The sequence below is a fragment of the Anolis carolinensis genome, chromosome 2 (assembly GCF_035594765.1).
Source record: "Anolis carolinensis isolate JA03-04 chromosome 2, rAnoCar3.1.pri, whole genome shotgun sequence".
NCBI classification, from domain to species: domain Eukaryota; kingdom Metazoa; phylum Chordata; class Lepidosauria; order Squamata; family Dactyloidae; genus Anolis; species Anolis carolinensis.
In genome coordinates, this window is record NC_085842.1 from 174,944,573 (window position 1) to 174,970,238 (window position 25,666).

The 25,666-nt window shown below is 41.5% G+C and overlaps 1 protein-coding gene across 2 annotated transcripts in view; it reads left to right on the forward strand.

Annotated features, from left to right (window-relative positions):
• Positions 1-570: 570 nt before the first annotated feature.
• Positions 571-25,666, forward strand: part of cep95 (centrosomal protein 95) — a 42,459-nt gene continuing 17,363 nt past the window's right edge. The window contains exons 1-10 of one of the 2 annotated variants that reach the window (XM_008116382.3): positions 571-715; positions 6,335-6,463; positions 7,853-7,960; positions 9,725-9,838; positions 14,771-14,879; positions 16,438-16,550; positions 17,916-18,035; positions 18,368-18,567; positions 23,380-23,452; positions 24,419-24,513. In XM_008116382.3, coding sequence (XP_008114589.1) covers positions 694-715; positions 6,335-6,463; positions 7,853-7,960; positions 9,725-9,838; positions 14,771-14,879; positions 16,438-16,550; positions 17,916-18,035; positions 18,368-18,567; positions 23,380-23,452; positions 24,419-24,513 — 1,083 coding nt within the window. In that variant the 5' untranslated portion in view covers positions 571-693. The remainder of the gene's footprint in view (positions 716-6,334; positions 6,464-7,852; positions 7,961-9,724; positions 9,839-14,770; positions 14,880-16,437; positions 16,551-17,915; positions 18,036-18,367; positions 18,568-23,379; positions 23,453-24,418; positions 24,514-25,666) is intronic. The other variant, XM_008116384.3, reaches the window with a different exon arrangement.

Below are 25,666 nucleotides of genomic sequence, written 5' to 3' on the forward strand. Positions count from 1 at the left end.
CTCTTTGGCTTAGAAATGGAGATGAGCACCACCCCCCAAAGTCAGAAATGACTGGACTTAATGTCAGGGAAAACCTTTACCAGGGCAGAAAAATCCACAATATCTGCTTTGAACTGAGTTATGAGTCCACATTGCCATATATCCCAATTCAAAGCAGATAGTGTGGAATTTTATTCGGCTGTGTGGAAGGGGCCTCAGATATTGTGGATTATCTGCCTTGTGTGGAAGGGCCCTGGGTCTATATTATAACCGTGCGGTTTCCAAGAGGAAAGAAAGGATTGTAATCAAGTAAAACAGTCTAACATCGAAGGCTAAGGTAAGGTAAGAACAGCAATCATCATTATATCTTCATCACAGGCGCCCACTTCCCGCCCCAACGCCCTGGATTGCGCGCGCCGCCTTTTCTCAGAAGCGCGCGCCGCATTGCCACGGCAACGAGACCAGGCCGGAAAAATAAACAGCTTGGCCGGCTGTCTCTTTTATCATTGGAACATTAGGCCGGAAGTAAGTCCAACGACTCGGGTGATTTCGAATCTACGAAGGCGACCACAGGAAGTCCCGCCTCTTCCGCTCCAAGCCATCCAATGCCTGCGGAGAAAGCCGTGGGGCGGTCAAGGGTTTAAATCTCTTCAGAGGAGGGTCGGGGGTGGCTGGATATCGGTTGAAGAAGGAAGTCTTGGGCGGAACCGTGACATGGGCCCCGATGAGGAAAAAGGTGGGCGTTCTCAGAGAAGGGAGGGTCACTCTCCTTGTGCAGGAGGGCTCCTTGGGGTGTGTTTTCTCCCTGAGGTAGAGCAAGGACGTCATAGAGTTGGAGGGGGAATCCCAGGGCTACTCAGGGTGCACCTACACTGTGGAATTAATGCAGTTTGACCCCACTTTATAACTGCCATTGCTGAGTGCTGTGGACTTATGTCATTTATACCTTTGAGCTTTAGGGACTTAGGACCCTTATAACCCAGAATATCAAGGCAGGGAGCCTGCGGTGGCGCAACAGATTAAACCGCTGAGCTGCTGAACTTGCAGTCCGAAAGGTTGGTGGTTCAAATCCGGAGAATGTGGTGAGCTCCCGCTGTTAGCCCCAGCGTATACCAGCCTAGGAATTCGAAAACATACAAATGTGAGTAGATCAATAGGTATCTGCGGGAAGGTAATGGCACTCCAAGCAATCATGACCACATGACCTTGGAGGTGTCTATGGACAACGCCGTCTCTTCGGCTTAGAAATTGAGGTGAGCACCAACCCCCAGGGTCAGACACAACTAGACTTAATATCAGGGGAAAAGCTTTACTTTATGAGAGCCGAAAATCCCACAATATCTGCTTTGAACTGAGTCCACACTGCCATATATCCGAGTTTGATGCAGATAATGTGGGATTTTATTCAGCTGTGTGGGAAGTGTCCCTAGATTCAGACATAAGTTAAATATCCCTTTTCCTAATTGCTTGGAACCAGAAGTGTTTTGGATTTTTGAATATGCATAACGAGATATTCTGTAGATGGGGCTCATATGTCTCTCATACGCCATATTTATATAGCATGTATATAATTTTATACACAGCATTTTAAGTACGGGTTGCATGATCCATCAATAAGCAAAGATCTTACCATCTTAGCCACCGATCTGGATAATTTTGGAGCATTCTGGATTTGTGGATAAAGGATACACAACCTATATTTTATGTTGCTAGACATAGAGGAAAAAAAATAGTCTTCCATTTTTCCATTTCTACTTGAATAATAATTCAAATTAATGGACAAACACTAAAGAAGGCCACCCAATTTAAATACAATCACTGGTCTCCATATTTATTTATTTATTTATTTACAGTATTTGTATTCCGCCCTTCTCACCCCGAAGGGGACTCAGGGCAGATCACAATGTGCATATATATGGCAAACATTCAATATCCATAGATGGTGACGCAATGCCAGATGCACGGTCACATAGAATCATAGAGTTGGAAGATACCTCATTGACCATCCAGTCCGACCCCCTGCCAAGAAGCAGGAAAATCGCATTCAAAGCACCCCCAACAGATGGCTATCCAGCCTTTGCTTAAAAGCCTCCAAAGAAAGAGCCTCCACCACATCACAAATAAATGCAGCCTGGATGAAATGGCAGCAAACTACTATCATTCTGTGTGACTCAAAAATGCCTCAACACCTCAAGGCTGAGATCTACACTACAGACAAGAGTTCTTTTTCCCACCCTGGACCTTCCACAGATATATAAATCTCCCTTGTCTAGTTTCCAGTATACCTCACAACCTTTGAGGATGCCTGCCATAGATGTGGGCAAATCATCAGGAGAGAGTGCTTCTGTAACATGGCCATACAGCCCGAAAAACTCACAGCAATGAAATCCTGGCCATGAAAGCCTTTGACAACACATTTACACTACAGTTGTTCTCCTAGTAGCCCTCTATGGGGCAGAGTGCTGGCTAGCAAGAAGCCCTTAACACAATGGAAATGAAAATGCTGAGCAAGAAAATGCAGGAAGCAAGACTATGGTGGCACGGCCATGTCTGCATGGACTGGATGGCCCGTGAGGTCTCTTCCAACTCTATGATTATATGTCCATGAGGAGAATTAACATCTGTAGCACAAACAGCACTGCATTTGGAGATTGCAGGATGACAGCCACGTGGACAGCCAATGAAAATATGTGGTTCTTTATAAATTAAGAGGTGTTAAAAGCTTGCGAAAGGACCTTTTTCTTTTTTCTGGCTAGGTAAGTACACTTGGCCGGGAGGTTGTCAATGAATGCCAAGTGCTGTATTTCAGAACTGAGAGCAACTGGTAAAATCACATCTAAGGATTCCTTGCTAAGAAAACTGAAATTCACGGAGTCCCCATGAATCAACAGCCAACTTGAAGGGACACACAAACACGGCCTCTGACTTCATACGAACTGAAGAGCGAAACCAACAAGATTCTGGACATCATAAAGAGCAAGAGATCTCTTTACGGCATTCTGATTTTGTGGACTTTGTTGAAAGGCTTTGTTAAAAAGAATTTCTGATTAAAACACTGCTACTCAGAGATGATCTATGAACCAGTAATGGTTCATGAGCCATCAGATTCTGATTCTTTGTGAGTTTCCAGGAAAGCAACAGTTTCAACAATGGTCATAAATATGGTACTAGTCCCTGGCATATCAAGGACAAAAACCGTATGGCTGTCCCTCGTATCACCTAGATGAAACCCACCCTACTTTATGGGCTACATGACAATAGGAAATTTGATTAAATATTTTGCTATTATAATGCTAAGGTGTATAGTTTCCATTCTTTTGAATGAAACTTTGAGCTTCTATTTCTGAATATTTTACAAAAACATAATTTTGATTTCTGTTACGGACTTCTGGCTGTATTTTGCACTTTGCTGCAGTCCCAGATTCTCTTTATCCTCACCCATTTCCCAAATCCCAGACTTTCCAGCTTCTTGATAGATTTGACCTTGCATGTTTTATGTTAGACTTAACACAATTTGAGGTCATTTCCCCAAATTAAGAATGCACATTGTCTCTCAATGAATGATATGTTATCTGATAAAGACAGTGCTGGACAGGGTAGTGTTGAGTATTGTTAACTTCTGGGTATGGAAGATAAGGGAAAGCTGCAGTAAATAGCATAGTGGATGACTTGGGAAAGCTCCAATTCATAATTTTCCCCTTTTATGAAAACATTTAGTTATAATACTGTCACAATGTTAGTTTAATATTACCTTTACAGTTTTGTACATCCAGATTAGATGCATTTGGAGAGTTTGTTTGTTATTTGTACTATATTTTTAAATTTGTAGTAATTCCTTTCTTCTTCAGCATATATTTCTTTCTTTTTTGTTAAATTGAAATTGGTAGTGTGCCTTTGATTGCTTAGTTTTTGTATAGCATGGTATTCATTTAACAGCACTGTATCATCATCATTATTAATAACAAATGAACAACAATAGTAGTATTGTACATTGTTGAACATTCTAAATTAATACATACCGTATATACTCGAAGACAAGCTGAGTTTTTCAGCCCTTATTTATGAGTTGAAAAAGCCTCCCCCGGCTTATAATCGGGTCAAGGCCAGCAACAGAGCCTTCAGGCTATTGCTTGCAATATTTTTCTCTTCTCCCTTATCAGTGTTTTTTTTTTTTTTTTTTTTTTTTTTTGCAAAGCCTCCCTTGCTCTTAATCAAGGGAATGTTTTGAAAAGAGAAAGACGCCCTTGCAAGTCAGGAAGAAGAAAAATATATGTTCATTAATATATGTGGCGCAGGCTGGTGAGCCGCCAGCTGCAACAAATCACTCTGACTAAGAGGTCATGAGTTCGAGGCCAGCTCGGAGCCTGCGTTTGCCTCTGTCTCTGTTCTATGTTAAGGCATTGAATGTTTGCCTTATATGTGTGCAATGTGATCCGCCCTGAGTCCCCTTCAGGGTGAGAAGGGCAGAATATAAATACTGTAAATAAATAAATTAATTAATCTTATGAAAGCATTTCCCCTGAAATATTTGTTAAACTCTCCTACAGATATATAGGCATTAACACCTTGCAAGCTTTTGCCATCTCTATGTAGCTTTATATGTGTATCTATCTATATACATTAATTTTATATATGAATTTCCCCTCATATGTTTGCAGGTCTTTGCAAATCCTTTATACATATAGATCCATGTACCTGTGTATCTGTAGCCATACATATACATTATTTTTATATATGAATTTACCCTCATATGTTTGCAAGTCTCTGCAAATATCTGTATAAAGAGAGATGTCTGGATAGATATGAATATATTCTTACCTACCTATATATAGGGTTTGCAAATATTACAGGAGGGAAATGCGCATGCACACACACACACACACACACACAGAGGGGATTTGCAAACATTTCAGGGGGAAATGCATATGTGAAATTAGTATCTATAATTATAGATCTATATCTAGCTCTGCATTGTTTATATAAGCATTGAATGTTTGCCTGTTACTATGTTGGAAGCTGGCCTGAGTCCCCATGGGGAGATAGGGTGGGATCCAAATGAAGTTTTTTTTAAAATTATTATTATTATTATTATTATTATTAGGTTATTGTTGATACCATATTGTTTTTGTTGCCCCTACTTTTCCACTTATAGAGCTAGTTTATTGTTTTTCTTTGAAATACAGTAAATATTCAAAAACATTTAACCTACTGATGCCTTGATTAATGAAATTTTATTGGTATCTATTTTTGTTTTGAAATTTATCCGTAGCTGCTGCGTTTCCCACCCTTGGCTTATACTCAAGTCAATAAGTTATCCCAGTTTTTTGTGGTAAAATTTGGTACCTTGGCTTATATTCAGGTCAGCTTATACTTGAGTATATACTGTAAATGCTGTTTATTACAGAATATTTTAATTCTGTAATACATGTGATGTATTGGGATTTAGAATTTAGAGAGAATGAGAGAGAGTGTGTGTATGTCAAGCTGTGGATGGCTGAATCCATGGATCCAGAATATGTGAATACAAATGGCCAAGTGTAGATAGAGAAATTCAGCCCAAATTAGATTTTGGATCCTCTTTAAGAGCCATTAATTTTTTGAAGTTACTTCTGAGTTGTCTTGTATGTGATGTTAATGTAAAAAAGTACTGTTCTTGGAAAACAGAACCTATAGTCTGTTTATAGTTTTTATGTCTTCGCCTGTTCATTTGACACTAGAATATATTAATATTTGGGCATAGATAGATGTGTTGCTTGGATCACCTTCCAAACAGAAGGGAAAATCTGCAACATTTGACTTAAGAACTGCCTCATGATCTTTGAAGAGGTTTTGTTTATATACTTTCTGCTTTTGAAACATGACTCTGCCAAGTTCTCCTGTCTAGTTGATTTCCAAATATTTTATAATAAAATGCAGAAAATTTTGTCCAAATGTCTTTTTTTAGTGTTTTCTTGGTACATAAATGATAAATAGATTAAAAGTGCCTTGTAAATATGAAGCCCAAACTGCCTCTATTATTAAGTTAAATTAGTAGTAAATTAATATGTTAAAGGTTTTGAATAGTCTTGACTAAAATGTTTCAAGTGGCATTATAGGCCTTTTAAGTCATCAGAATGTGTTTCTACCCTTTGTTTAGCATTATTCCTCCAAGTACCAGAACAAAAAGTTTGTACACATTAAATTTAATGAGTATTGCCATTAATTGCTATGACATCATAGAGTTAATGTGACTTTTTAACTCCTCCTGCTAATCACACCCAGCTATCACATATAATATGTGTTAAAAGTCTTTTATACAAATTAATTTTGTATATTCTGCAAAGCTGTAACATTTCATCTTTTTGTTTTAATATAGAATGGGTCAATGTTGCCAATGATCTTCTCACAAAATGCAATCTAAATCTGCATGTTAACAGTCTCTCTGATTGTGTAGCTGAAGTGTTTACTCGTCTTTATGAATCAATACTGGGAGAGAGTGTTCCAGGTAAGAATAAGTGCATCTTACCATCTTTTATTCCTAGGGCGCTATTTTCTCAGGTATCCCAACTTCCACCCCAGAGGTGCATTCGCTGACTTTGTTATACCGGCCCTCCTATCTGTGCTTCACTTTCCCTTATTCAAACATTTCCATTCTCTTCCTGCATCCCACACCCCAATTTAATATCTGGGAAAGACAACAGAATGTTGATCCTCACAGTGTCTTCCATGCAAGTAAATCCACCATTTTTTAAAAATGTCAGGAGCGACTTGAGAAACTGCAAGTCGCTTCTGGTGTGAAAGAATTGGCTGTCTGCAAGGACGTTGCCCAGGGGATGCCCGGATGTTTTGATGTTTTTACCATCTGTGGGAGGCTTCTCTCATGTTCCCCCCATGGAGCTGGAGCTGATAGAGGGAGCTTATCCGCAGTCTCCCCCGGTTGGATTCAAACCGGCAACCTTCAGGTCAGCAACCCAGCCTTCAAGTCATCAGTCCTGCCAGCACAAGGGTTTAATCCACTGTGCCACTAGGGACTCCATCTTTTTTTTCTGGTCAAAATCCCCTATTTGTAAAAGACCTGAAATGTTACACTCTGTTGTACTGTAATGTTAGACCATCTCTAGATATCCTTCTTGACTACCCAGCAATATCCTTCTCTTAAGTGGTTGGTTTCTTCTTTTACCCACATCATGTGTTTGAAACTATTGAAGCTGCTTTTGTGATAACACTGGGTTTCTGCTGAATGACAGCTGCAAAATGCAGTCCTATTCGTGTCTGGGAGTAAATCCCATTGAGTTCAGTGGCATTTACTCCTGAATAGAGTTATATTGGCTGACATGTTGGTTAATTCTAATTAGGGTAAATCCATTCAATCAAAATATAGGTAAAATGTATTAATCCAGTGGAGGTGCTCTAGTTAGGACTAACAACAGAATTTAAACATTGAATTGCAGCTGTAGTTATTTACAAATCTATTTAGTTAACATCAGTTTTAACAAAGGGTGTTTTATCCCAAGCATGATATAACTGAAAATCTAAGGCCCCTTCTACACTGCCATATAAAATCCAGATTATCTACTTTGGATTATATGGCAGTGTAGATTCATATAATCCAGTTCAATGCAGATAATATAGATTATCTGCTTTGATAATCTGGATTATATGACAGTGTAGATAGGTCCTAAGATTTTTTTCCCTGAGGATTTTTTCCGGCACTGAATGTAATAACAGTTTGATGTTCTCATATGTTAATCTGTTGTTATATGACCTACAATCTTCTGTGAAACGATCGCTGTGGACTTGCACTTAGATTACATGAGAAGTAGATTGCTTTTCAAGTTCATTCAGTATCTTATTCTGTGTGGTAACAGTATGATGCAATTCCATTATTTTATAGATTTCATTGCTGTACCAAGTTGTCAAGAAGATGATGCACATAATGTCCAGGCAGTAATTGATTCTTTGGCATTGGATTACTTGCAGGTCAGCTTATCACATATAACTGGTAGGTACCCATATCTTAATAGACAGGGTCTTGTTGGAAAACACACAGAAAGTAATCTTGCAACCCAGTCTGCCAGACAGTTGCCATTTAAGAGTAAAATGACATATATGTGAGTGCTTGTCTGCTTGGAGCCAGCAATAATTTATTTTATCTTGGAGATGTAAGTCTGAATGTATAATATGGAAAATTTATGAGTCAGTATTAAAGACGGTGATCTTGTTTTTGTTTGCTTGGAAGTGAGGTCTATTTGAGTGTTTTATAAGTAAAGCAGGAGACAGTTTGTACCACACAACACTTATTTCCATCAAAAACAGTGAAAAATAGCCAATGCAGTTATTTTGGAATAAGTAGCCTTGTAGTGCAATCAGTTTTGGGTTTGTTCAGAAGTAGGTGCCATTAGTTCAATGGTATTGCTCCCAGGTAATCAGGTAGAAAATTGATACATTTCAGAACAGTGGATCTGTAAACTAAGGTACCTGCTAGAAGATTTTTGGTTGGGAAAAATTAACAACAACCCTATTACAACTGCTAACACTACCTACATACAAGTATGGGAAAAAGAGTCACGCTTCATTTTAATAAGCTTTCAACTCTATAACAGAACTTACAGCAGCCTCTGTTGTATTGTACTCAGTCAAAACTAGATCATGCTCTAGGATCTTGGTTTATAATGGCAGCAGGGAAGAATGTTCAATGCTGTGTTCCGTGTGAATATGACCTTCAGTAACATGGAGAAAACTGTATTAATAAATACTGACAACTTGTATATCACGCCATAATGACCTTGCACCTAACTGTATATTATTATGTATCATCATCATCATTATTATTACTAGCACAGAGATGGGAAATAGTAGCCTGCAATATGTTTTTGGCCCACAGATCGTATCAGCCCCAGCCATCATAGTCAGAAGGTATCTTAGGGAAGTTGCAGACAAAAAACATCTATGTTGCCTATGTCTGAGGTAGCTAGTAAAGTGAGATGGAGAATAAACTAAATTGTACTTACAAGTGAGGGCGATTTTGGGGGGGGGGGGGGGGCAGAATAGATTAATAGCATTTAAATGCATTTCAGTGGGATCATTTGTTTTGAGATGAGAGCATTTTGAGTTAAGAGCTCTGTCACGGAACAAATTAAATACTTAAGCTAAAATATCACTCTAGCTGTAATAGCGGAGCCATAGGGATCAGAGTACTCTATCCGTCCTCCTGAGGGCGGCATTTTGTTTTCACCTCCTGTATTTGTGTCCTTTAACATTTTACACAAAAACGCCATCCTCTCTTCCCCCCCCCCCCTCCCCGGCAACAAACACACACATAAAACATCCTGAAAAATCAACTTTTTTGCTTAAGGCCTTTCTGCTGCTCCAGAATTATTTGTAGGATTCCATGGAAGCTTTTTTTCAAAAAAGGAAATGACTGGACAGTTATGAAAACCAGGCATCCCAGTGGAATCAATCTAAAGCATTAGGCTTCCACCAACCTAGTGCAATGTGATGAACTATATAGCACTCTCATTCCCAGCTACCAGTGGTTGCCCATGTTGACTGCGGATGGTGGGAATTCTCATTGAACCCATTTGGAGGGCTTCAGATTGGGAAATGATGTGCTTCATAATGCAGTTCCCACATTGAGTGAACTCCTGTATTAATAGCAATACTAGTTTAAAATATATTATTGTGCCCTGGTCCAGTGCATTCTATTCCCACTGTACCTTCAATGGTTTTTCCTTCTTTCATACAAGATTAACCAATTTCTGTTCAGGAGAAAATATTGTGAAGGGTGACAAAGAATCCATTAGAAATCTCTTGGAAATATTTGATGGCCTACTTGAATATCTTACTGAAGAAATAAGTGAGACTGCTTCTCAGAATGGCGGTGAGCAAAAGAGCATAGCATTTTCTATGTAGATATACTATTTTGAATATTTGTATGTACTTGCATTTTTGTTCCTATGTGGGTGTTGGTAGGAAAGAGGATTAAACTAAAGTGTACCAACCTTTCACTTTAATCACAGCTACTAACTTCTGAACCCAGATATTGTCCATGCACACACTTATTCCTTGCAGTGTATTGCTACAGTTTACTAGTGATAAGTAATTTCTGTATTTTCTATAAGCAAATGTTATTAAACATGTTGCTGAAATATTGTCCGTTTTAAATAACTGCTTGTAATATAATGTCAGATATCAAAGAAGAGAGTGGCCGGCAGAGGATAGGCAATCATGAATTAATGTTCAAGACAGTGCCAGCACACCTTCCATCAGGAGATGATGGGCTTACATAAATAAGAGATATTGAAAGTAGCCCCAAAGGTCATTTTTGTGGGCCAAAACAGGGCTTTTTTCCACTCTCAACCTCTTTCCACCTGAGAAATTTTTACATGACACCACGTATATCTATATATATAAAAGGATAAAGTTGCGGGCGCAGTGACTATAACAACAAAACTAAACATCCCAGAAATACGAAACTTGGCAACACAATGCAAAAGCCTTGCCTCCCGGTTACAACAACACAACCACACCACAAAACCACAATCCGGACCCACAAAACTCACAACAACGCATCTTGACTATAATAACACAACTAAACGCCCCAGAAATACGAAACTTGGCAAAACAACGCAAAAGCCTTGCCTCCCGGTTGTAACAACACAATCACACCACAAAACACAATCCGGACCCAGAAAACTCACAACAAAGCATCGTGACTATAACACCACAACTAAACGCCCCAGAAATACAAAACTTGGCACACAACTAAACGCCCCAGAAATACAAAACTTGACAACACAACGCAAAAGCCTTGCCTCCCGGTTGTAACAACACAACCAAACCACAAAACCACAACCTGGACCCACAAAACTCACAACAACGCATCGTGACTATAACAACACAACTAAACGCCCAAGAAATACAAAATTTGACAACACAATGCAAAAGCCTTGCCTCCCAGTTGTAAGAACACAACCACACCACAAAACCACAATCCGGACCCAGAAAACTCACAACAAAGCATCGTGACTATAACAACACAACTAAACTGGATGGCCATCTGTCTGAGAGGTTTGGGTGGGTTCTTCCTCCATGACAAAAAGAAAGAAAGGGGTTGGACTGGATGCAAACTACAAATCCCAGCACCCCATGGCATGGAGTCCATGCATTTCAATTAGAGGCCTCTTCCTTCTCCCTGTCCCTGCCATCCAACCCACTGACCCAGTTCCATAGCTCCGCAGGCAGGAAAGGCTGGGACGGATAGAACAAAGGAAGGAGGGAGGGAAGGGAAGCGAAGGAACGCCAAGGACAAGAGCCCTCCCTCTCTGCCCGGAAGGCCAAGAGCAAAAGGGAGAGAAAGATCATTGATCCGGTTATATTTACTCTTCTTTCTGACCAGTGTGTTCTTATCAGCGAGCTCAGGATTGGAGCAGAGAAAAGGAACAGCATAGGAATAAAGGAAACAAGGAGAGCACCCACTCTATCTATCCATCCACTCATCTATCCATCCACTCACCCACTAATAATAAACACCTACACAGGCAAGAATCAGCCATGCACTGAGTCTACAAGGCCATTCAGTGCTCATCCACCTTCCCAATCCCTACATTCACACTTGGCCTCCAAAAAAACAATTACAATAATAACAATGACAACAACAACAATAAGAATCTACACCATCACAGGCAAGAAGCAGCCAGGCACTGAGGCTGAGAGGCCAGTCAGTGCTACACTGGGCCTCCAAAAAACAATACAGTACAATCTAACTTATCCAGCCTTCATGACCACTACAACAACAACAACAATAAACACCTACACAGGCAAAAAAAAAAAAGTATTGTACCACAATAAGATGTAAACTGCACTCAGCAGAATCAGACATCACGATTAACAACAAACAAAAGACAACAGGGATCTCAAGCAATTATCAATCAACACAAAAATTGAAGAAGGTAACAGACTTCAAATACTACTACTAATGTGAGTATAAAGAAGGGTGGAGGTCATAGCATAAATACAACCTAATGTAGACTGACCAACACCACCAGACTAAGCCACAGCAACGCGTGGCTGGGCACAGCTATTCTATATATATAAAAGGGTAATGAAATTTCAGCCTAGAACAAAATTACACATCCCAGAAACACTAAAGTTGGCAGCACAACCCCTCATCCATGCTCTACGTTCATACAACAAAAATAAAAGAAAAATAAAGTCCTAATTAGAGGGAGAGGAATAATTGTTTTTATCCAATTGCTGCCAGTTAGAAGGCTAAGCTCCGCCCACTTGCTCTCCTAGCAACCCACTCAGCCCAGGGGACAGGCAGAGTTAGGCCTCACTTAGGCCTCTTCCCCACTGCTTATAAAATACAGATTAGCAGATTTGAACTGGATTATATGGCAGTGTAGACTCAAGGCCCTTCCACACAGCTATATAACCCATTTATAATCTTATATTATCTGCTTTGAACTGGATTATCTTGACTCCACACTGCCATATAATCCACTTCACTGTGCATTTTATCCAGCTGTGTAGAACGTGCCTCATATAATCCAGTTCTAAGCAGATAATATAAGATTATAAATATACAGTAGAGTCTCACTTATCCAACATAAACAGGCCGGCAGAACGTTGGATAAGTAAATATGTTGGATAATAAGGGATTCAGGAGAAGCCGATTAAACATCAAATTAAGTAATCATTATACAAATTAAGCACCCAAACATCATGTTATACAACAAATTTGACAGAAAAAGTAGTTCCATGTGCAGTAATCCTATGTAGTAATTACTGTATTTACAAATTTACCACAAAATATCACAATGAATTTAAAACACTGACTACAAAAACATTGACTACTAAAAGGCAGAATGCGTTGAATAATCCAGAACATTGGATAAGCGAATGTTGGATAAATGAGATTCTACTGTAATATGAAATAATTACTGTAGTAGAATAATACAGAACAATATAATCTCTAAAACCAGGACAGTAAATAAAGAGCAACACTTTGAAAGCAGGGAAATTGGGAATTCCAGAAAGGAAACAATCAGGGCCAGCTAACACCTCCCAAGAAAGGATTCTTCCAGAAAGGAAGCTGAGAAGGGAGTGAAGCAGTGTGTATTACCAAAGTCATTATTATTACTATCATTACAATTATTATTATTCATATTATTATTCATATTATTATTATTATTATTATTGTGTTGCTGTGAACCATGAAAATGAATACAATCTGGCTCCAAGTATTCAAAAACACTAAAATCAGAATATATAAAAATTACTGTGGTATAATAAAACAGAACAATACAATCTCTAAAATCAGAACATTAAATAAACAACAACACTCTGAAAACAGGGGAATTCCACACAGGAAACAATCAGGGCCAGCTAACACCTCCCAACAAAGTATTCCCATCACCAAAGTCTGGCAAATCCTCTGTTTTCTCAGGGCCACAGACAGTAGAAGCACATAAAATATCGCAAAGAAGACCACTCTGAAAACAAGGGAATTCCAGACAGGAAACAATCAGAACCAGCTAACACCTCCCAATGAAAAATTCACTCAGGGAGGAAACAGCCAGGCTTTAAAGCTGCAAGGCCATTACATGCTAATCATTTTCCCTAATTGCAGCATTCATACTTGCCTCCAACAGACAAAAAAAAAACCCAATCAGAAATATTGTATATTCACAACCTTTAGGAAATAATATCCCCTGATGGCGTACCGTGTTAAAACGCTGAGCTTCTGAACTTCTGGACCGAAAGGTCGCAGGTTTCAATTGGGGGAGCGGAGAGAGCCCCCACTGTTAGCCCCAGCTTCTCCCAACCCTAAAGTCCAAAAACATGCAAATGAGAGTAGATGAATAGGTACTGCTCCGGCGGGAAGGTAAAGGTGCTCCATGCAGTCATGCCACATGACCTTGGAGGAGTCTATGGACAACGCCACCTCTTCGGCTTAGAAATAGACATGAGCACCAACCCCCAGAGTTAGACACGACTGGACTTAATGTTAGGGTAAAACCTTTACCCTTTACCTTAACTACCAACAAGTCCTCAATACTTTATTTCCCATACCACCATACTTCGCCACAGGCCGAGCACAGCTAGTAGATATATAAAATAGGTATAAAATCAAACATTTACTGATAATAAATTAGCATTTGCAAGGCTGGCTAAATGAGCTAATTTTCCTTTTTGTGAAGTACAGCTGAAGCATTTTCTGCAGAGTCCACTGTAAACATTGCAGTGTTGTTGCTAGTAGATTTGCGTAAACGTGTGGTGTTCAGAAATCTTTTACTGTTGCCAAGTTTTCGTGACCCCAACATTGAGCTAAGATGACCCCATTTGCAGTCAGAACCCAGAGTTTGAGAAGCAGTGGGTTAGAAGAGCCAAACATTTTGAAATACCCCCTTTTTTGTCTCCAAATACCTTCTGGGGCATGGGAGCTGTTTCAACTTCTTGAACACTTCCAGTTAAAGTAAATAAGTTCTCTCATGGGCTTTGATGAATGAAAGTGGGCCAAACCCTTGACAAAAGATCCCCCAGGGAACGTTTGACCAAAAGAAGGTCATTTTTTTCCATGGAGACTGTTGCTTTCCAAATTCTCCTGGGATTCCAGTAAGACCCCTTACCCCAATATTTGTCCATCCCTGATATAAACCATTGTGCCCAAACAATATCATTTTGGAACACAAATTGTGTGCAATTGGAAATGGGTACAATTTGGAGGGAAGGTGCTTTTGTAACTTTTCATCTTGACGGCAAAGATTTGTCCAGTTCATTCCTAATAGTATTTGCTATTTATTTACAGATGGTTTTAATCAGATGGCTGAAGATGAAGTCCAACATCATCATCTGGGAGAGCAAGAAGGTGGTCAAGAGATATCAGTTCCCTCCCTGGAGCTACCATCAGTTGTGGGGTAAGGCAGGTTCATCATGATATTGTTGCCAACGTCATCTTTCTATGCACCACTTTAATTATATATACCACCTTTTTTGGTGATGGGGGCTCAAGGTGGCTCCATAAAGACCAAGTATAATAAAAATACACATAGGGAAAGTATAAATAACATAGTGGTAAAACAGTATTAAACAACAGCAATAACATAGCATAGAATTTAGCAGCATTGCATAGCCTTTAACCTGTTAATGTAAATGCCCTAAAGACACCAGATCCCATCTCATCTTGGAAGCTAATCAGAGTCAACTCTCATAGTACTTGGATGGGAGGCTACCAATGGAAACCAGGTGCTATATAGGCTATATGTCAGAGGAAAGAACTAGTAAAACCACCTCTGAATTTTCCTTGCCTAAGAAAGCTTTATGAAATTCATGGGGTCACTATAAGTCAACAGGCGTGTTGACGGCACATGGACACATCATGCATGTAAGTCATAGCAGATGCAAGGGGGCTGTTCCTCCAAAGCCATAACAAATAGTGCAGCTCTTAAGCCTGGTTTCAGAGATCATACTGCTCAGGCATTCTGAGTGTTTTGTGTAGCTGTCTGCAGATTTGACACATCTGCCTGAAATCTGTAAATTATGTGAAGATGCACATGTACACACATATTATATTTCTGCCTATTTTATGTTAGGTCTGATATTCAAAATGCGGACAAACTGATTGAATTAATAATTTGTTTTCAGGGTAAAAAAAATAATACAATTGAATTTATATTCTAGCTTGCTGCTCCAAAGATAATATACAAAAGTGGCTCCTTAACTATTAAAGCGGGATCATATGTTGTCCGGGTGTCATACTGATTTTGTACTAGGATATGTAGCTTGAGGTTACTTAATGGTTCTCATGCTTATTCTGTTAAGGGCATTTTAAGTGACTGTGCAAGTAATCATGAATGCAAAGTGAAAATATCAGTGTAAAACTTGCTGTTATAATTTTTTCAACTAAAGATATTGAAGTAGTCCTATGGATTGTTTGAATTGGAGCACCACCTTGTGGTAAAAGGAAGGACATAAATAGAGCAATTTCTGGAAATTAACTTGTTTGAAATTAAATTGAGCTGTATTCCAGTGTGATTCATAGAATCATAGGTTGGAAAGAGACCACATGGGCCATCCAGTCCAATCCCCTGCCATGCAGGACAAGCACAATAAAAGCACTCCCAACAAATGGCCATCCAGCCTCGGTTTAAAAGCCTTGTAATAAGGAGCCTCCACCAGATTCTGAGGCAGAGTTCCACTGTTGAACAGCTCTTATGTTCAGTAAGTTCTTCCTAATGTTCAGGTGGAATCTTTTTTCCAGATCTTTGAACCCATTACTCTGAATCCTAGTCTCCAGGGCAGCAGAAAACAAATCTGCTCCCTCTTCCTTATGACATCCTTCTAAATATTTAAACATGGTTATCATGTCTATTCTCAACCTTCTCATCTGCAGGCTAAAAATACCCAGCTCTTTAAGCCGTTTCTCAGAGAGCATGGTTTCCAGTGTGCTTTCTGTTTAAATTGCTTTCTGTTTAGGTCTCCTCTGTCATTGGCGAGAATCCCATCAGAAGAAGAAGAAGGTTCAGAATCAACAAGTGAGCTAATTAAGCTGGGTGACACAGCTTATTTGTTCTCCCTGAGGAATGAAGGTGAGTGAACTTTATGAGAAATGGGCAAATCATAATTATCAGATGGCTAATGTATAGAGGCAGTTTTAGACCCTTTTCTCTTGGAACCATTGCTGCACAGAAAATGAGTGGCTTATATCTGTGTACAATAAGAACTGAGAAGTTTCCATTTTACTATAAATTCTTCTCCCTTTGTTGAGGTGAACAGGCTGGACTTGATAATGAAACATACATTTTATAATTTTTTTGCATTAAAGTTTTTGAAAAGTCTATAACATGAGTAAGTAAAAAAAACAACTGGAACCCCTGATTTTTATTAGATAAATTCTAGGTCAAGATGCAAAAGTATTAAAACTGTACCACCATAATAGAAACTGAAATTTACTAGCTTGCTGACCAAACACTAAATAAGTATTGAAATGATTTGATAGTCCAGATGATGAGCATACAGCTGAAATTAGTAATATAACAAGAATCTGAGAGAACAAATTCATTTTGTGTGGTTCATAAAACACATTCTTATCACACACTCGTCTTATTTGATTTCTGTGTAGCGGGAAGGATTCTTTTAACCAAAGATGAGTGTCAGAAACTTCTTCCTAATGGGACAAAGGGAGGCATGAACTGGTTGGTAATTGAAATATGGTGTCTTTGACAATCTATTTTAAAACTGTGCTTTCTGGGGAGTGATTAATTGATTGATGAGCCTTTGAATACTACGTAAATCAGTTAATTGGTCACTTTTGACCACAAAGGAGGGTAAGCATCCTCTATGCATTCCAGGTTGAGAGTTTTCCAAAACGGGAGCATCAAAACGGATTCACCACAGATTATCCTTTCCTTTCTCTGTGGAACTCTTAACCCTTAAAGTAGAACTATACACATCTATTTAATTTCATAGTGACCAGGATTTAGGGGGGGATTTTTTCCTTTTTATATGAAAATTTTGATCTTTTGAAAATTTCCTTCAAAAGGGTAAAAGAAGACATCTATACTGCCATATAATCTAGTTTTTGATCCCAGATTATCTGCTTTGAACTGGATTATATGGCAATGTAGACTCATATAATCCAGTTCTAAATAGATAATCTGGGATCAGATACTGAATTATATGGCAGTGTAGATCCAGCTGAAGTCACTCTGCCTGCTCAGTACAGGTCTAAGGTCTCCTTTATTCCAAGGCATTTGTTGAGAATTAACATTCCCTTAATATCCCCACATACCTCCTTACACCTAGGAAGACATTTTGTGGGAAGTCCTTTCCTTCTACTTATAGAGAGGTTGCTCTGCCCTCAGTACCCTGTAGCCCCTCTCCAAGAATTTGCAGAACTGCACTGTTCAACATTTGCATTCAAGCAGTGGTAATAACATATCAACATCTCTAAGGCTTACCATCAGAAAGAGAAACATCAGTGAAAACTATGGAATCTGAAGAGCATGAAGGTTTTAGGGTGCCATCGGATTTCCCCTCAAGAGGCAGAAGCGTTCATTTCACAGAAACTAAAGGTGAGTGTATCATCCTTGGGAACAGCGCTCAAAACATCTTGTTCTCTTTTCCCAAATGGAAGTGGGAAAGTGTAACTTTAATTGTATTTAGCATCTTATTGTTATTTGTGTATAAAATTTAATGTATTGTGCTTGGGACTGGATGCCTTCTAATAAGATCTGAGAGGGCAATGTTCTTATCAGTTTGTCCCAGTTTGAATGAACATTCATAAATAACTTGTTGTCATGCTGGAGTCAGTACTCTTAAAGGAAATGGCCTAGCAGCATGACTGATGTACATTAATTGTACAATGGAAAAATTAATCAAGTCTCTAAACTGACTTATCTTTAAGGAGCAGCAAAGTCTTCTGAGTTGTCTCGAGAGCGGCTGAGTTCCAGTGCTAAAAAGCTTGGGGAACCCATTCGCCCAGCAATTCCTTTGCAGCCTCCCTACCAGCCTTCTGTACCCAGGATGTCTTATCCAACAGACAGAAGTGACATAAGTTTGGACAGGCATTCCCCAACATCTAAACCTCAATATATAGCCTCTGATGTAAGTTTGATGCTTTTGTATCCTTTTACTTGGGATATCAGGTTTAATATTACAATTGAACTAGGCTGTCACTTAGCAGGAATGGGCAACAATGGGTCAATTTTCTTTTTTCTTCGTGTACTCTGTGAATGCACACTAATGGAGAGACTGCGCCTGCGCGGGCTCCAACGGAAACTCTTCCCAAGCTGAAGTTTTAAATTTTGGCGGTAGCCACGCCCCCCCCCCCCCCCCCGTCCCCGGAGGGCATATAAGGCAGCCCTGGGCGCCCGCTCTCCAGTTCCTTTTTCTCCGCCGCAAGGTTCACTTCGGACTCTTCGCATGTCTACTACTCGCTTCAAACGTTGCACTCAGTGTGCCGCTAAAATCCCTGACTCCGACGGCCACGCCAAGTGCCTCTTCTGTCTCGGAGAGGCACATGTCGTCGGTACCTGCCGTTTCTGTCTAGCCCTGATGGCTCAGGCAAGAAAAAACAGAGCCGCGAGTCTCAGAGCAGCGCTCTACGAGAAATCGCTCGCTCCTGAGCCCACTCCGCCGACATCGGGCGCGACGTCGACGCTGAACCCGAGAGCGATGTCGGCACCGGCAGCTAAGGCTCCCTCAGTCTCGTCCAGGGCATCCAGGGCCTCCAAAGCAGCTAAGCCCGCCAAACCGCCGTGCACGCTCACCACGGCCACCATGTCGACTCGTTCCGGTAGGGTGGGTCCCTCCTCGACGTCGAGCTCTGTGGCCTCCGTGTCCTCGATTCGATCCAATCTCGGGTCTCCTCCATCGACCTCCGCGATGAAAATCGCCTTTAAGAGGGCCCACGAGGAAGCTCATCGGACCCAATCCAACTCAGCAGTGGTTCCTCCGACACCAGGAAAATCTATGAGGGTTCCTTCAAAGCAGCCGCTTGCTAAAAAGAGGGCGACCCAACGCTTTTCTTCCTCGGCCTCTTCCAGGAAGGACGCCCCTTCCTCCTCAGCGGCATCTTCCAGAAGATCCTCGCCGATCGCTCCTGCCCAGCGGCCTCGACAGCCCTCCCCTCGGCACCTTTCTGATGGCGAGCTGCAGGACTCACCCCACCACTCCACCCAAACAGTGATCAGGGTGCCGTCGCCTCGGCCTGCTGCCTTTCATCGTCCGTCCCACCAGCAGCTTTTTCCCCCGACCTCGACACCGGAACTGGGTAGACAAACCACCCGCCTGGCTCGGGCAGCCCAAGCCTCGGCCTCCAAAGAGACTCGGCCACAGGCCGCTCCTGCTCTTGAGGCTTTGCCCCCACCAGAGACTGTGCTGTCATCTCCCCCTCAGTCCCCTCAAGGGGCTGAGGACGATGAGATTGATATCGACCGTCCTGACTCCGCTCTCTCGGCCTCGGTGGTATCTCTAGGTCTCGATCTCTCCCCTCCTCACGATGCATACGAGGTGGATCCTCCTTCGCCTACGGACAATATCCGGGCTTTCTCTGATCAGATGGTGAGAATGGCCGATGCTCTAGGATTGGAGATCGAACAAACTTCTAAGGCGGTGTCTGACCCGGTTTTCAAACGGGTCCAAGCCCAAGCCCCTCCAGCCATGCTGCTGCCGTTTCTGCCTTACCTTCTGGATGTCATCCAAGCATCCTGGAAGACTCCTTCCTCTATTCCTCCTACCTCAAAGAGAATCGAAGCTTGGTACCGTACCGATGACGATACCTTAGAGTGGCTTAAACACCATCCCGACCCGAACTCCATGGTCGTCAAAGCCTCACAGACCTCCGGTCGTGAATCAAATACACCTGCAGATAGAGAAGGCAAGAGGTTTGATGCTGTTGGCCGAAAGCTCTACTCTGGGGCCCTTCTACTTTGTAGAATGGCGAACTATGGGGCCTGCATGGGTGCTTACCAGCAAATCCTTTGGGAGAAAGCACAGCCCTTTTTCTCGAAGTTGTCCGACGAGGACCGATCTGTACTTACCACCCTTCAACAAGAGGCCGACTCCTTAGCCCATCATCAAATTCAGATGGCTAAACATACAGGTGACACGGCCGGCAAGATGATCGCCCATGCCATTGCCATTCGTTGCCACGCCTGGCTGAGGTCGTCGGGGTTGTCTTCTTCCTCCAGACAAGTTATTGAAGACTTTCCTTTCGACGCATTGGGTCTCTTCAATTCCGGCACCGACGATAAACTTAAATCTAATCATGACTTTAAAGTTCTAGCTACTAAGTGTGGTGACCAGCCTCAAACGCACCGCACCCGGTGGTTTCCTCAGTGCTTCCGGCGTTTCCCGCCCCCTTCCTACCGTCACCAATCCTTCAGGCGTCCCTCGGTTTCAAACAACCAGAACCGCCAACAACCTTGCTGCTCCGCCCATCCGCAAAAGCAACGCGGTCGAACCACTCCCGCCATTGGTCAGCCCCACCGGAGTACCTGACGCCATCTCTCTCTGTCAGGACTCTATCTCCGGTATCGATGCAGAATCCACTCCTCCGTATCCCTCCCCTCTACCACATCAACTTCACTGCTTTTTCTCAGACCGCTTGGCTCCCTTCTTCCATAAATGGGAGTCTATCACTTCAGATGCTTGGGTTCTCCGAATTGTTCGAGAGGGTTATGCCTTAGAGTTCGAAGAGCTCCCGCCCACGGGACAGATCCTTCTCTCCAACCCTTCTCAGGAGATTCTCGCCGAAATCAACACCCTCCTCGCCAAAGGGGCTATTCAGCCTTCTCCATCGGTACAGGACCCTCAAAGCTTCTTCTCCAGATACTTCACGGTCCCGAAGAGAGGAGGGGGACTCCGCCCCATATTGGACTTGCGTGTGCTCAATACTTTCATTCGCCCGACCAAGTTCAGGATGGTGTCCATCGCCTCCATCCTTCCTATGCTTCAACGGGGAGACTACTTCGTGTCCATAGATTTACGAGACGCTTATTTCCACGTAGCGATTCGAGAAACCCACAGACGCTTCCTCTGCTTCAAGGTCCTCGACCAAACCTACCAGTTCACCGTTTTACCCTTTGGCCTCGTTAAGGCCCCAAGGGTTTTCACCAAAGTCGTCGCTGTGGTGGCCGCCCACCTCAGGCTCCAAGGAATCACAGTTTTTCCATATTTGGACGATTGGCTTCTGGTCGGATCCGACCCTGTCCTCCGACGTCACGTAGACACCACCCTCCATCTTCTAGAATCTCTCGGTCTCCAGCTAAATCCCGTCAAATCTCACCTCATTCCGTCGAACAGAATCCGTTTCATCGGCGCTTTGTTCGACTCGATCTCACAAACTGTCTTTCTCCCGCTCGACAGATTTCTGGCCCTTCGCCAACAAATCACTCTTTGCGAAACCAATCGGAGAGTTCGAGCCCGGTCTATCCAAGTACTCCTGGGCCACATGGCCTCCACAGTCCTCACGACCCCGTTTGCCAGGCTCCATCTTCGGACCCTGCAGAGATGGTTTATAGACGTTTTCAAGCCATCCTGCCACCTCAACTCGAGGTTCCTCTCCATCCCGCTCCATGTTCGTCAGTCGCTTCGCTGGTGGAAGTCCCTCTCCAACGTTTGCAAGGGCTTCCCGTTCCATCCAGCTTCTCCCTCGATTACCATAACCACGGACTCCTCCAACTACGGCTGGGGAGCCCACATGAACGGCCTCACCGTACAAGGTCTATGGTCTCATTCCGAGAAGACCAATCACATAAACTTTCTAGAACTTCTCGCCATCTTCAAGGCCCTGAAAGCCTTCTCCCGTCTGATCTACCACAAGTCTGTCCTCGTTCAATCAGACAACACAGTGGCAGTCTTCTACATCAACAAACAAGGCGGCACGGGTTCGAGAAAGCTGATGCTTCTCTCTTCTCAGCTATGGTCCTGGTGCATAGCTTGCAACATTTTCATCTTCGGAGCCAAAAAACGCAAATGGGGAAATGTGGTGGGAAATTAGGTTTGAGGTTGTCAAACAGCCCGGAGGACTACATAAAACTCCAAAGCCTCAGTGGGTCTAATCCTTGATTTCAGAGGACAAAAGGCAAATAATATCCATGGTTGTATAACACTGTATCACCTAAGCTACGAAGAAAAAATAGAATTATAGACTTGGAAGAGACCATAAGGGCCATTCAGTCCAACTCCTTTCTGCCGTGCAGGAAAACACAATACAAATATCGTTCTTGCTGTCAGAGGCGTTCTATAAGGCTTTATTGTGATTTTATCCTTTATCTTTCTCTGGAGGTTTTTAACAGAGGCTGGATGGTCATCCCGAAGTATGACCATCCAGCCTCTGTTAAAAACCTCCAGAGAAAGATAAAGGATAAAATCATGATAAAGCCTTATAGAACGCCTCTGACAGCAAGAACAATATTTGTATGTGGCAGAAGTTCAAGGTTTACAGCAAAGCAAGAGCTGTTGTTTTAACATGTATGCCCTTATATTCCATTCTGAACAAACCTATTTGAAATCTGGAGTGCACAGAAGTTTTGTGGACATCAGTTAAAAAGTTGCCAAATTTTCTCACTTACTTTGATTTGGGGATAATCCGATCTTCCAGATGATATTGGACTGCAGCCCTAGCAAACATAGTGATGATGGATGCTGAGACTTGCAGTCCAACAACTTCCAGAGTGCCACAGAATCCCCACCCCGGCATCAGACAGTGGTTTAACTTACCATGCAAAGTGCAACATATTTCTCCCATTTGTTTTGAATATGACATTGATATTTGTTCCTCCTGCCCTTTTGACATTTTTTAATGGAAAAAATAAAAAGTGCCCATGCATCTTTGTGGTCAGATCTGTTTTGGTTTGGGTAATTTTTATCCATATGTTTCAAAAATCCATTTAAAGATGCATGTCTTTGCAGGCTTCAGAACCCCCTGAGGAAGAGTCCGCAACCCTCTCAGGTGGTCTCCTTTCACAATCAAGGATGACTTCTGGTAAGAGCAAACATTCATTCATAAAAAATTGTTTTAATATTCCTTCAGAAGTTAGTGTTCGTTGCTCTGAACTCAGACTCTAGGTGCAGAGAGAAAGGCGTGTATGAAAATCTTGTCAAAGTCCTTATGTGTGAGCTTGACCATTTCCTTTGTGATTTGTGTTCTGAATGGCAGTGTTCTAGTCTAGTTGCAAGACAAGGTGTGCTCCTCCAGACATTATTGGATGTCCAAGTCTCATCATGCCTGGCTCTTGACCACATTCCGCAGCCCTGCTCGGAGTACACATCCATGCCATACACATGTGTTTAGTCCAGCCCACTCCCTTTGAAATTTGAGAATTGACATTCTTATAAAGTGATCATGATGATTACATTTTAATTTTTTTCAGCTCTGCCATTCTTAGTACTACCGGCATTTGGGATGGGAAAACTGTGGTTGTTAAGGCTTTAATTCTTAAATATGCACCTGCAAATTGAACTTGATTAGTTTTACTTCTGACTAAATGAGTATATTAAACTCTAAACTCATTTAGCATAAATTAAAGATGTAATGCAGTATTAACAAATTTTTTCTTGGCAAATTCAATTTGTCCAACTTATCTTTTAAGTCCTTGCTAATGCAGCATCTTCTTTGCAAAGGGGTTTGCTGGACACACATTAAAAGAAATGTTGCTGTAGAGAGAGGTATTCTCTAAAATGTGTCTAGTCAGCCTGTGACAGAAATAGACAAAGTTAATATTTTTTTCCTTTTTGGTGAGAGAGTTTAAATTTAGAAGGAAAACTATCAGAAACAATCCCAGTAGAGAATGTATAAAAGGCTTGAGTTTTCATACTGAATAATAAGACCCGCAGTCTCACCTTTCCTGCTGTGTCATCGCTGTGCCACATAAATTTTGCTTACCTGTATTTCCATATTTATACATTTATCACAAATCACAAATTAATTCCTTGTTGCTTTTTGTGTCAGATCATCCAACTGGAGATGAGCAGCAAACATCAGAAGTTGTTTCAGACAAAGTAACTGATACAATTGTACCAGAAGATGGCATAGATTCAAGAAAGGTAACAGTTTATTTATTTCTTGCAGGATATAAATATATGGCATGTGTGTTCGTTGCATCTCCATATATGCTATGCACCACAAAATAAAGCTTAAAACAAAGCAAATATTAATAAAATTCATTATTTAAAAAATTAGAAAACAGTGCTGTTATTATGATACAGATTTAATATTTGTCTTCATAGTTTTATTGCTTTGCATGGTGCTAGGTGGAATCACTAGAAAAAGTCTCTGGCCAAGGAGCTTGCATCCTAAAATTTGAATGAAAGGCCATGGGGAAGGAATATTAATGGAGTTTAATGCATTTAACATGTATTTAGCCTTGTTTCTGGGAAGAAATGATGACTGGACAACTGTTTCTTCTAAAATGTGTGTTTCTGAGGAAGGATTTTCTCAAAGCATTATATAGGTGTTTTCTGATGGTGTTTGAGCTATATAGGAGATCAGAGATGAAAAGAACAGGAGGGCTTAGGATGGCGGAGTAGGTCCTGAATAATTGAAATTGTGAGACCCTCTAACCCTAAAACTGAGGGGAAGGGGAGTGTGGGAAGCCCACCCATTACCGCCAATGGGACGAAAATCAGATGACCAAACGGTTACCGTTCCCACTTACCTTTCGTTTCACTGATATTTCCGTACCAAAGGGGGTGTACCATTTCATAGACATAGACATTACGAAACGGAAACACAAAATAAATGGGTGACACAAATACAGGGCCCATGACTAACATACACCACTGTTGTTGTGTCAAGCTTTTCCTTGACTAAGGGAAGTACACCCACAAATCATTCCCAGAATTGACAGTCTATTGTAATCTGGTTTGAGACTGTAATTACTCATGAGTCAGACATAGCCATATTGAGATTTTAAAAGACTGTGCTTCTTGTTTTCTTTCCGAAGCATTTAGCTTATAGGGGAACCTCAAGTCTTCCCCTTGCTTGACCACCCCAATGGCTGCCATGTGTGTCAGTTGATCATTAAGGTACCCTGGAAATGAAGGCATTACTCTCTCCAAACTATAGGAGAGGTTGGAGATTGGCAGCAGTGGTGGTGGGAACTTGTACCCTTGCTGCTATATGGCAGCATTTCTGGTGTCCTCCTCAAATACACGGCGTTAAGGGAACCTGATAGGGGTACAGTTTTAAACTTTATAA